Below are 12,289 nucleotides of genomic sequence, written 5' to 3'. Positions count from 1 at the left end.
TAGAACATGTTTAACCTGATTTATTAGTGTATTAGGGTGTATGCTTTGCGTGTGTTTCTGCCCCATGCTAATATGAGGGGATGTTGTTGTCCTTTTCTTTGCTGACCTTTGGTGACTGTAAACAGTAACTCAGCAGAGAAGTCACTGATCCCTCTAACCTGTTGTAACAGGGACTGCATAAACCAGCACAGAGCATGTGCACCATTGTGTATTGCATTTTTGTCTACACTTTAACAACTGAAACGCAGTTTCTTTTTCCTACCTCTGTCTTAAAAGTTTACAGCAACCAACCTCTCCTCGACTGTCTCACCTATCCTCTCCATCCAGCACGCTGCCATGGATCGCTCGGTGCAGGAGCTGTTCCTCAACTTCATGATCGTCTTAATCACTGTGCTGCTGATGTGGTTGCTGGTGAAATCTTACCAGGACTAAAAAATTAAGCAATGAGAGAGGAAACGGACGTGAGGCGGAGGGGATGGAGAGACACGTGCGTCGGGTTATCGGAAGACTTGGCTGCTGGCTAAATTTTATAATACAGTGTTTACACCTATAGCTCTGCTTATTCATGTGAGGTCAACAATAAGTGGTTACTATAGCCGGGACAAACTATGAAGGATAAAATAGTTCAGAATCTGTATTTTTAGTGTTTTTTGTTTAGTTTTTTTGAATAAGGCCATGAATGTGAAATCACAGCATAGTGGTCAGGGTTAATAAATAAGAATAAAATTGTTGAAAACCCAAATGGGATGGCTTGAAAACTCTAAAAAAAAATGCAATGTCACTATAAACAGGAGTGCATACCATAGTCTGTATGTCTAAGTGCCCAACACATTTAACAATGCTGTTGTGTCCAATTTTTCAGTTTTTTTTGTCAAAGGGATGAACACGACAAACTCATAAAACAAGACAACACGACTGTTGAAGCATTATGTTTATGATCACTTCTTAACATTAAACAGTCTTTCATTTGTTTAGCTTCTGTTTCTCAGCACAAACTTGCCATGCAGTCATGATTCACACCCACATTTGCTCTTTGCAGGTTTGTTAAACTTTAGTCTATACTATCCTTTTGAAGCTACAGAGTGTTTCTCTATGACTGATAAAGTGCACATGAAAAACTGTTGTGTGCACCCGGAGAGGAGAACCAGAACATGCATGGACACATGGCAATGTAGTAACAGAATAAAGGCAAGCTGATTAAAGTGCATACTGACATGTGCTTTCAAAAGTTGACCTGTTGACTGATTTTCCCCTTTAAAGTAAAAGCAAGAGAGGCTTGCCTCCCAGAGGCTCTCTGTGGCATAATTTGTGTATTCCTGCCAAAAAAAATCAAAATCAAAATCCCCAAATTCAGAAAAATGAAAGAAGTCTGAATTCCTGAACAGAGTCTGTAGCTGCAAGAAGGCTGGTAAGTTTACAGAACATGCTAATTATTTATGTGGATTTTCTATCTGTAACATGCTGTCAAAAAAAATACTCGGATACTAAAATAGAATTCTAAAGGGGTCCTCCATGGGAGGGGCAATAATTAGAGTGACAGCAAAGCTCCTATGATGACAGGAGCTCCGCACATACAATACAAAGATCAAACTTGACCCTAAATAAAAAAATAAATAGACTAGGTTAATGTGTTCACATATACTGATGATCTGTGACAGGAAATGTGGTGTCAGTTGCCTATCTTTGGCTACGATACTCTCTCAAAAGAGAGCTATGTTTCAAGAGTGTCTATTTGCTGGTTAAATACGGGAATAGCATTCTCTCTTGAAGTGTTAGCTGTCTGTCATGCACACAGTTTGGAAAGCCGAGGGAAGCTCATTCACACAGACATCAAACTTTCGCTTGCATGTTTGCTGCGTTGGTGGGCATGTATGTGTTTGCCATCAGTTATGCTGTATCACCCCACGGGTCTCTATATCTGTTGAAGCTGATGAGCTGGCAGTGGAACTCTGTGAGTGCTTTGGGCATGGGTGCCACTTCCTCCCATTGACTCCTCCCACTGTAGTACACCTGCGTAGGTAGTAAGAAAGAAAACAGTAGACAGTTAAATTAGTAAAAACTAAGAGTGCAGGTGTAGTCAGAAATTCACTCATCATAGGCATGAATATCATGGTAATTTGTGGTTTCAAATGATTTCTCTGAATTGTGCTTTTTCCAGACTGGAATGATTGTACACTATATACATATTAACTTTTTTTTTTTTTTTTTTTTTTAAGAAAATTTGGTTGCAGAACTTTAAATTTGTTTTTGTATTTTCTCCAATCCCTACAGGGTCAAAAGTATCCATACAGTTTTACTACCAGTGGTACTGGTATAGTGCAATAAGTAAAATGAAATGGAATAATGAAGGAGGAGGAAGACCTTCAAATTATTCAACATCACCTAAAATTAACAGCTAGCTGAGCTGAAACTTAAACACAATCGGTTTTTCCAACAGGACAATGATCCCAAACACATCAAAACTAGTTTTCGAATGGATAAAACAGGCTAACATTAAGCTTCCGGAATTACCTTCCCAAATCCCCAACTTCAACCCTATTGAAAATTTGTGGGTGATGCTGAAAAACCAGGTCTATGCCAAGAATCCAAGCAATTTAAATAAACTCTACTATTTCTGCAGAGAAGGCTGCTCAAATACCTGGAATTGTACCAGAAGCTTGTTGATGGCTACCAAAAGTGTCTGCAGCTTGCAAAAGTACATTTAACCAAATATTAGGATTATATTAGGATGTGTGCATGTAAATCCGTTGGGCATCTTTCTTTGCCTTTAGACAATAATTCTGATGGCAAAAGAACCAAACGGGACAGGCGGGGGGGAAAAAAGGATGCGTGTATGTATTTGAGCCTGTATGCATGCCTTTGACCCTGAGTGGATTGCAAAAAAATTCCCAAATAAATTCGAATTTCAAGTTTGAATTTAAAGTCATTAAAAACGTATGATTTACAATCATCCCGCTCTGGGGAAAAAAAAGAGTTCAAAGAAATCACTAAAAGCCCAAAATCATCATGACATCCATGCCCATAAAGAGTCTGTAAACTTCTGTCTGGGTCTGGGTTAAAGGTAAAGGTTATTCAGTTCCTAGCAATATAAATGTGAGTTTTCTATCCTACCTGAACCTCATCAGTGATTTCATCAGGTGAATAGTCTCCGCCCAGAATGTAGATTCTGTCCCTCATGCCCACTGCTCCGGCATTGAACCCAGCGCATTCAAATGATCCTTCACCCTTCCAGACGCAGGTCTCTGGGCAAAAACTGTAGACCTGAAAAGAAAAAAAGGGACACTTTTACACAAGCTCAGTGTATTTTACCACAGAATTAAGCTTCAGAATCTTTTTAAGGCTCTCTGGCTGCAATGGCATGACTGATAAACTAAATCGTTGCTCACTTTGTATGTAGATAAGTCACAGAGGTGCAGTGTTTTATTAATTGACACAGCCTTGACCAGTGTAGCGTGGAAGAACTGGCCAAACTCTGCCACCAGGCGGCTCCACTGGTCCTGCAGGGCGTCATAGCAGAAGAAGCAGTCGAGTGAGGGGTTAAAGGAGTTTGTGATCTCCACCTCTGACCCCAGCGTATAGATTACACTGCCACAAGCACTGGCCTCAGGGTAGAAGATAGCAGTGGGAAGTGGACTGACAGAGCGCCAGGTTTGAGCCAAAGGGTTATAATACTCCACCTAAAATCCAACACCGCACATGAATTAGATCAACACTGTTGGCCATGACTGATTCCATGACCTACTAATGGAAGCATATCCCAACCAACACTGTTACCTCCAGCAGACTGGGAGCCCCCCCTCTGGATCCCTTGGTCCGTCCTCCAATGACATACACTCGATCCAGGCACGTTACAGCTGTGTGCATGGTTCTGGGCTTAAGCATGGCAGTTCCAGGTGTGCAGGTTAAGGTCACGGGACAGAAGCACCAAACCTCATCAGTGGCATCATGGAAAGGTTCAGCCACGTGGAGGCGTATCGCCCGGCAGCAATTTCCCTGGCAACCACCTGTGACAAACATCTTCAATCCAGTAGATAGCAGAAAAGATGGTGATCAAAATCTTTAGTCAACAAGGACAAAGAGTAAGAAAAGATGATGCCTTTTTCTAGTAAACAGCACCATATAACTATAAAGAATATTCACAAATTGACATTATTTCATTTGATGCTGTAAACCTTACCTTCTCAGCATAGCTGGTAAGGTAAGATCCTGGTGGATCTGGCATCATAGTTGTCCCCTCTTCTTGCCCTGTGCCCAGCTCTTTCCACTGGTCTGTTTCCAGACAGTAGCAGAAGGTGTGCCGGATCTCTCCATTTTCCTCTGTCTTGTGGATGTAGATATAACTCTGCGTGGTGGAAGGCCTGGCATCAGTGAGCAGGCCATTGTGCTTTGTCTGTCTGCTCTGGGCTTCTGACGCAAGGGCGAGACAGGACTCATCGTTGCAGAGGAGAGGGTCAGAATCACACAGAGACTAAGAGAGAATGTAAGAGTCAACACAGGAAAGGTGATGCGATCACAAATCCACAAACTGCAAAAAGTCTTTAAACCCAGTACAGGTAAAGGTTCGGTTGTACCTTTAGTGAAGGTGCAGGAAGATGGTGCAGCCGGGTCAGAGACAGCAATCCCGGCATCAGCTTCTGTCTTCCTGGGAGATCATGGCGAATCCATCCAAGGAGCGACACCACCACTGCCTCCTCACTGGGCACGTTTAGAGCATCTGACCTGAGGCACAACTCCAAGACATTAACCTGAAAAGAGTTACTTTTTTTTAATGTGATGTATTTGTCAGCTTAAAAACATGAAACAAAAAGATGTTTTGTTACTGATATAGAAGCAGATTTAATGAAATATATTGTGTATACAATGTTTTTTACATGTTGCAGAGGAACCATTAGCTTAACTATTGGGCTTATTAATGATAACAATACATACATAAAACAATAAGAGTTGCATATTATTTTTGCTTTAATGGATTTCAGAACTGTTATAACAATGAACCAAAATATCTCAATAATAATATGAAAAATCCCACCAAATATGCAAGAAATCCAACATCATTGGTGCTTTGAGCCTTAACTAGTTCTTAAGTCAGACATAATGAAGTGTTTAGCAACTGGATATAGAGAATAAATTACAACAGAGACTCTGATCAGCCTCCAGCCTTTCTCTGCATAGATGCAATGTTTAGGTGCAAGATTGGGTTTCACCTGCATATCCAGGAAGTCCTGCGTTTTGGAGAGTTCAAAGAAGTTCTGGACCACAAACTCATTGGCACTTTGCAGGAGAGAGGCTGAGCCGTATCCCTCAGCCAGAGACAAGAGAGACAGACAGTTATAAAGATCCATGGTTCCTATCAGGAAGTCGCTGCATGCTTTGGACAGGACAGACACCTGAAGGCACAACAGCAAGAGCAGGGAAATTTTCATGTTAAAATGACATTTGGCAACAAGAAGATAAGTGCCTAGCTGACTGTCACAACTATAGATTTTTTCATTTTAAGTGTTCGGTCTTTAACTCTTTACCCCTTTAAAGCCTAATAGGAGTAAGACTTGAAGCTCCTTCTGAACTGAACTATTTCTGTTATATTTCATACCTGCTTGAAGAACAAAATGCATCAAGGTTTGCAGCAGAGGTCAGTGAGAATGGTCTCTGCCTAGCCTCAGAAAAAACCTGAAACTATTCTAATGATCATCCAACCAAATCTTTATTGATAAATACCGAGGTGTCGAAACTTGTCTTTCAAGGGTACAGGGGAGGTCATCAAGTGTCATCTTTATGGGGGAAAGAGGTAACAAGGCATTCCAGACATCCTTCTCCTGAGGCAAACTGTTCAGTTTTCTCCAGTAGGATCCCGAGGTGTTCCCAAGCCAAGTGACAAATATAATTTCTCCAGCAGGTTCTGGGTCTACCCTGAGGTCTCTTCCCAGTGGGAAGCTTGGTTAGGAGGCATCCTAACCACATGCTCAAACCATTTCAACTCTTTTTGAAACGCAGGAGCAGCGGCTCCACTCAGAGATCCCTCCAGATGTCTGAACTCGTTGCCCTATCTGTAATGCTGAGCACAGCCACCGTGCAGAGGAAGCTCATTTTGGCCGCTTGTATTCATGATCTTACTCTTTCAGTGATTACTCAGCTCTCTCTTGACCCCGACAGTCTGGTACAATAACTATTAATAATAAGATTATTGATTTACTGCAGTATCCCAGGAAGTCATGGCAAAATGAACATGTTTAAGGGTAAGAAGGAAGATGAAGCAGTTGCATTTCTACCTGCAGAAAAGAGGCGAGCTGAAACAACATGTCTACGTTGCCATCAGTGATGAGCGCCTCCCCAGAGTAGGCAAAGTCCAGGAAAGAAGCCACCGCTGCTGGACACTGATTACCCAGCGTTACTGAACCATCATCACGCTCTCGCATATCCACCTCAAACATGGCCCTAAACCCAAGACACATGTGTTTAGATAGATAGATAGATAGATAGATAGATAGATAGATAGATAGATAGATAGATAGATAGATAGATAGATAGATAGATAGATAGATAGATAGATAGATAGATACCTGAAAAAATCACTACATGCTGCAAGAACACAGCGATGACAGGGAAAGCTGCGTTCCTGCACCTTAATGGTGAAGTCAAACAGCAAGCCTCTCTCCCTGAGCGATCTGAGCACGCCCAGGAGCTGCAGTCCATGGGACTCAGACACCCGCAGCATTGTCCGGCGCTCTGAGACCCCGTTGCATTGTGGAGCACTGCCAGGTTTACTGCTGGGTGGGCTGTTGCTGCTGCAGGGGTTGTGGGTGTTGGTCAAACACAAGGACAAGTCATGATTTTCATCCATTACGCCAGAATCTGAAAAAAGAAAAAAAAAAAGAATAGAAAAATGATGCAATTTATAGTAATGGAGTGAGTCTGTGAGAGACACACGCACACACAGAGGGAATAAGAGATACAAGAATGCAACAAACTAATTTACATGAACAGATCTGTAACACACAGTCCAGTCCTCCTCTACCATTAAGACATGCAGTAGTATCATTGTGTCTGACACTGAGTGTCTGACACGATTACTGCATTCAAGATAAGCACATTAGATATTACCTGAGGTGATGTCTGGACGTTAAAAGTCAAAAATATATGAGTATAAAATGCGTGAAATATGCAGCTAGTTAGTCTGAGGCAGGACAAGTAATACTCAAGACAGTGTCAGCACCTCGGAGAGCTCTCATGCTATTCTAGTTTCCGGAAGCCTGAAATCACGCGAGATTTCAGTCCGCTTTTTGTTTGTTTTTTTGCGTTTAATCGTCTTCTTCCTGTCATCTTGTTTACTGAATTTGCGATTTTCCCTAAAAAGAATAATGCCCGTGTCTCCTTTATATCCCCCTCATTTATTTTCGTTGTACTCTTTATTTATTGCAGAAAAAGGCGCAATGGCCGCTGGGAACTGTAGTTCTCCCCTATTGGTCGGTTATTTCTGGCGAGTGTTCTGGTCAGCCTTTCTATTTGCTTTAGTTACAAGTTTAGAACAGTTAACGTTCAGCAGTTATACAGGTTAGCTTGCTTAGTTAACCATGGGTGCTTTCTCTGTTGCAAATGAAAACATATCTCAAACATATCAAGTAATTTTGAGTCACACGGAAAATTCCTATGGGCAGAACTTTACTCCTGTGTGCTTCTCATTGACACTATGTTGATGCAGTAATATTTCTTACCACTGGGTGACGCTGCCGTGCTGCGGAGAAATGATTATGGGGATGCATAGGACAACAGCCATTGAATCTGAATTAGAACGTGAACTTAAAGCGGTGCTGCAGTATCGTGTTGTTCTGGGAATCTATCCTACTTCACAAACCATCCTAACCGTTGTTTCTGCGCAAACGCTGCGCATGCGCGTAACACAACCCCCAAATTTACATCATTTTTTAACCCATTGTGAATATTTCTTATGGTTAGGGTTAGGGTCAAATTATAATGCAGGTTGGACGATTTGCCAAAGTAGGACGGTTTCTCAAAACACCGTCTCACCACCACAGTGACACAAAAACACACTCTTGAAAACACCTGAAAAACATGATTACAGAATAAGAGCTTTTGTAGACACAATTCAATTCTTCTTCTTCTTCTTCTTCTTCTTCTTCTTATTATTATTATTATTATTATTATTATTATTATTATTATTATGCTAATACTACATAAAACGTGGGCTCAATCATGGATAAAATGCAAATATACAGAAAAGCAAAAAAAGGGAAAAAACAGTCATTATACTCTATATGCTTTATCCTCCTTCATCTTAATACAACAGACCATCCTATAAAAGTCAGAGACCGTCCCATTGTTGTGAAACTGGAGTGAAATCAGTGTAAACGGGCAGCACATACTAACGCCATTTACTGATTTCAGTTTTTACGAGACTGCACTGAATCGGTGTACATATTATCGGGCTATTATCAGAGCCTCTCCAGTTTATATTATTGGTGGGTCTGGCCCCCCTCCTCTGTCTCTTGCATCCCTGCATCCCTCCCTCTCTCCCCTCCCGGCAGTGCATCCCCATCCCCCACACTGTGGCCGTCTCTCCGGGTGAAAGCTGTCTTCCCATCGCCACTGGCCCGACAAAACGCTGCTGTAGCAGAGCCAGTCCGCACCGACCCGAGGCAGCACACTCACACGGGAGAGAGCACGTACACATTCGGGGAATCTTTCCTTTTTTCCCTTCCGTGATCGACCGAGTAGCTTTGGTAAGTCTTTTATGCTTTTTATCACAAAGAGGAGAAATGTCTGTGTGTTTTCTTGATGCTTGTTCGGGGTTTTTTTCCTATCTTTTTTTCCCCTCCGTATCCCTTTAATTGTCCTCCGTGGTGGCTACAGTGGGGAACTAGCGGGCTAAGCTAAAGCGGCTAGCTTAAACAGCGGACTTAAAGTGATACTATTTGAAGCATGTGTCAGGTTTTTTGTTGTTTTGTTTTTTCACTTTATTTGTCGTCCGCCAGGTAGTAGTGTTAGCAGCTGTTTTCCCAGTGCGTTGCGGGTCTGACCTGCTGCGAGTGGTTTTCATTGTCATTGCTAATTTTGCCCCGGCTAACTTGCTAATTAGCGTTTTTTTTTAAAATGGGGCAGCGTGTGCCGAGAGATGCAGGGATGCTACGACGGGTTAGCGACTGGCTTTTCAGGCTAGCACGCAAGCTAAGCTAACGTTAGTAATATGTGACCCGTGCAGATTCCTGCACGGAGTGTTTCGGAATGGATGGATCGCCATGCTAACGCTGGCTAATCTAGTGATAATTGGCAAGATGGCATCTCGGAGTGGTTATCTAGAAATCGGTGGATTTTTCAAAATGGTGTCTTAAGCTTGTTTGAGTGTGACCATTTTTGTCCAACCATCGCTGTTTTGGCTTTGCTTGCTATCTCTGGTATGCAGTGCACTGCCAGTGCATGCCACACTCTGACTGATATATCTACATATTAACCACTGATGTGAGGGTAAATACAAACGCCTCAAGGCTACAGCAGCCACTATGGAGAAAATGACTGTTTCTGGAGTTAAATTTGTTAAGAGTTTGGCGCTGAATTTAGGGGAAGGAGACGAATGAGAGAAGTGGGAAAGGTCAAAATGGGTAGAAAAGGTTTACTCTGCATGTGCAAATGTTTGCACACTGGATTAAAGTGGCTAACTATGTCAGTGCCCATCAACTCCTGCCTGGGTTCATAACAAATGTATACTTTATCTGAATGTCACTTACACCAGGACTTAGCTGCTGTGCACAGATATCCACTGCAACTAATGCTCGTTGTCATTATTTATTCATCTCAATTTGATTTAAATCTAATTGCTTTTCGTCGTATACAGTATAGGAAATCAGTGAACATGCCAGTTCCAAGTGCAGTGCTCAGGGTAACATATGCAAGCTGGATCATTTATTTATGCCTAATGCAACGAGCAGTGGCAGAAGTTAAAAAAGGCACTTTTTAAAAAACTTGATACTACAAGATGTGTGTTTAAATGGTGCATATCAGATAGGATTATTCCAAATGTTACAGGTAATTATTTATTTATTTACCCTCCTGTTTTTGACTAGTCTTATCAGTGAAATGAATCCTTTTTGCCATCATCTCTTTTTCCCTTTTTTGTAGGCGGTGGGTGGGGGATTACTTGCTTTAGTCACTGACTACTAATCCCATTTAATTCAAGAAGCCTTATCTGTCTAAAGGGATTTGTGAGATGCTACTGTTGTTGGCTTCACCAGAGCATTACTGTGTAAGCAAACTATGTACATTTAAAATAATAGTCTACGATCGAGACTGGAAGATGCACACTGCTCTGTGGATGATAGACATTCAGTGATTCTAATAGGTGATACTTTCGTCCTGTTTGTAATTATGACATCTAGAAATGCTTTCCTTGGTGATTGGGGCGGGGCGGGGGGGGGGGGGGGGGGGGACTGAAGACCCTAAATCTTATTAATATACAAACAAGGAAGTCTTTTTTTTAAAGGCTGACTTTATTTTTGTGACTAGATAAATCAAAAGGCATCCACTAGAACTGCATCCACCAGATGAAAGTATATTAACTTAAAGGTCAGTGGTTCGCTTTAGGAGCTCTACTCAGAAAATACTACGTTTGTGGTTTTGTTTTTTCCTACTGGATGAGATCTAGTGTTGTTCCTATATGCTAAAGTTGATTCATCTGTCTACTTCGCTTGAGGAAGACGGTGGATGTCGTATGGCTTTTGGCATGTGTGGGGTGCAGGCTCATGTATATGAATGGCAGGCTGTACAGACTGTTGAAAGCGGGAGTCACTTAATGTTACGACAGACAGCGGTTCTGTAACAGAGCTTTCCAGCACTTCATTCCCGTGTGGTTTGAACCACTTAGTGATTTGCTCATCACAGATCGGCGAATGAAGCACCGACAGACGGCAGCTTCCAGAGTCACCTTCATTTCCTGTGCCTCGTCCAGCTCCCGGTCCCTCAACTTCAACCTCCAGTAATGCTACTGTTCTTTTAGAGGTTAGCAGATGTAAACATTTCAATGGTTGGACCATCTTAGAAGAAATCAATGGTTAATAGTAATAATAAGGTTGCTGTACATAAAGATTCATTCAACTGCATTTTGGGGACTCTGAATATTTCTCTTGTATAGGAATCAATCAAGAGGGGTTATTTATTTTTTCAGTTGTTCATTTGGATAAAATCAAGATTAGAAAAATATAATAAATGTGTCCCAGTATTTTGCCAAACAGTCTAAAATCAAAAGATGTTTCACTGTATTATTAACCAAAGATGGCAGCAACACACACTGAGAAAAAGGGAGCTTTTGAACTTTTCCCTGAAAAGTAACATTGGTTATTACAGCATTATCAGACAAATTGGCCAACATTTTATTCCTGATTAACTATCAGTTGAAGCGATTAAGCAGCACTTAAAATAGACGTGCAAACCATTCGTAGGTCATACCTTCATGAAATCCACATGAAATGGTGATTAAGCACTGAAAATAATTTTTTGTTTTATTAAGTAAGGCCTTAATTAGACCACAGAGAAGATTTGTGGATGTAGTGAAGGAGGATATACAGATGGCTGGTGTGACAGAAGAGGATATTAAAGGGAGGGTGAAATGGAGGCAGATGATCCGCTGTGGCGACCCGTAAAGGGAGCAGCCAAAAGAAGAAGTAATGCTTTATTTAATTTAAAATTGTATTTTTCTACGTGTTGGTTTGAGATGACATTTAGCGCACCTGTACCATCGTGCTTCATAGTAATAAATTGGGAAACATTTCTCACCTTGCTGCCTGCGTGCATATTACAGTTTTGTTCTACATCAATATATTGTGGATTAAAGGGCAGATATGTTGTTGTCATTCTCCATCCCCCTTTATGAAGGCATGCTGGTGATTGTTGTAGTGCTATATCTGCTTTCATCTTAATCGGTTCAATAAATAATATATTCTAGATGTGTACTGAAATGCTACATCCACAGTTCTGTTGTAGGATTATTAAAGTGTAGTGGTTATCCCCCGCTTTAGGAGTGAAAGGAGAGTCAGATCCCTGGAAGGGTTGTGTCAGGAAGGACGTCTGGCCTGAAAGCCTGTGCTAAATCAAATATGTGGATCCATCCTCTGTGGTGACCTCTTACCAGGAAGGGAACAGCTGAGAGAAGCTTGCCGTGTTAGATCCGTGACATTGCAGTGGCCTTTTCCCTATAAGTGAGAGGTGGTCGAGAAAAAAAGGCATTTTACAACAACACATTCTTTTGTTTTTGAGGTAGTTGCAACATATTGAAAGGCACTGACTG

The 12,289-nt window shown here is 41.5% G+C and overlaps 3 protein-coding genes across 4 annotated transcripts in view; 2 read left to right on the top strand and 1 right to left on the bottom strand.

Moving 5' to 3' along the window:
- Positions 1–336: 336 nt before the first annotated feature.
- Positions 337–432, top strand: sln (sarcolipin; the record flags this gene model as incomplete). The annotated part of the gene is made up of 1 exon (XM_080890013.1): positions 337–432. One exon carries the CDS (start codon positions 337–339, stop codon positions 430–432), a length of 96 nt encoding a protein of 31 aa, XP_080746139.1.
- Positions 433–966: 534 nt separating this feature from the next.
- kbtbd3 (kelch repeat and BTB (POZ) domain containing 3) lies at positions 967–7,227 on the bottom strand. Its single transcript, XM_080890008.1, has 10 exons — positions 7,099–7,227; positions 6,558–6,849; positions 6,267–6,432; positions 5,205–5,387; positions 4,572–4,745; positions 4,178–4,468; positions 3,775–4,017; positions 3,387–3,677; positions 3,112–3,261; positions 967–2,010 (listed from the first exon to the last, which is right to left on the bottom strand). The coding sequence occupies exons 2-10, from the start codon at positions 6,836–6,838 to the stop codon at positions 1,888–1,890; spliced, it is 1,902 nt and encodes a 633-aa protein (XP_080746134.1). The 5' UTR covers positions 6,839–6,849; positions 7,099–7,227; the 3' UTR covers positions 967–1,887.
- Positions 7,228–8,577: 1,350 nt separating this feature from the next.
- fam168a (family with sequence similarity 168 member A) overlaps positions 8,578–12,289 on the top strand; it is a 48,069-nt gene continuing 44,357 nt past the window's right edge. For both annotated transcript variants that reach the window (XM_080890012.1, XM_080890011.1), the window contains exon 1: positions 8,578–8,735. The gene's annotated coding sequence lies outside the window, so the exon portion shown is untranslated. The remainder of the gene's footprint in view (positions 8,736–12,289) is intronic.

This window comes from Rhamphochromis sp. 'chilingali' (genome assembly GCF_963969265.1).
Source record: "Rhamphochromis sp. 'chilingali' genome assembly, chromosome: 8".
Taxonomy (NCBI): Eukaryota; Metazoa; Chordata; class Actinopteri; order Cichliformes; family Cichlidae; genus Rhamphochromis; species Rhamphochromis sp. 'chilingali'.
This window is presented reverse-complemented; position numbering and strand designations above follow the sequence as displayed.

Bases quoted from the DNA above. Each gene is read 5' to 3' on its own strand.
- kbtbd3 (XM_080890008.1), bottom strand. From the start codon at position 6,838: ATGGATGAAAATCATGACTTGTCCTTGTGTTTGACCAACACCCACAAC. The intron at 6,433-6,557 runs GTATCTATCTAT...TCTTGGGTTTAG, and splicing joins GCATGTAGTGATTTTTTCAG to GGCCATGTTTGAGGTGGATA. The intron at 4,469-4,571 runs GTACAACCGAAC...ATTCTCTCTTAG, and splicing joins TTCCTGCACCTTCACTAAAG to TCTCTGTGTGATTCTGACCC.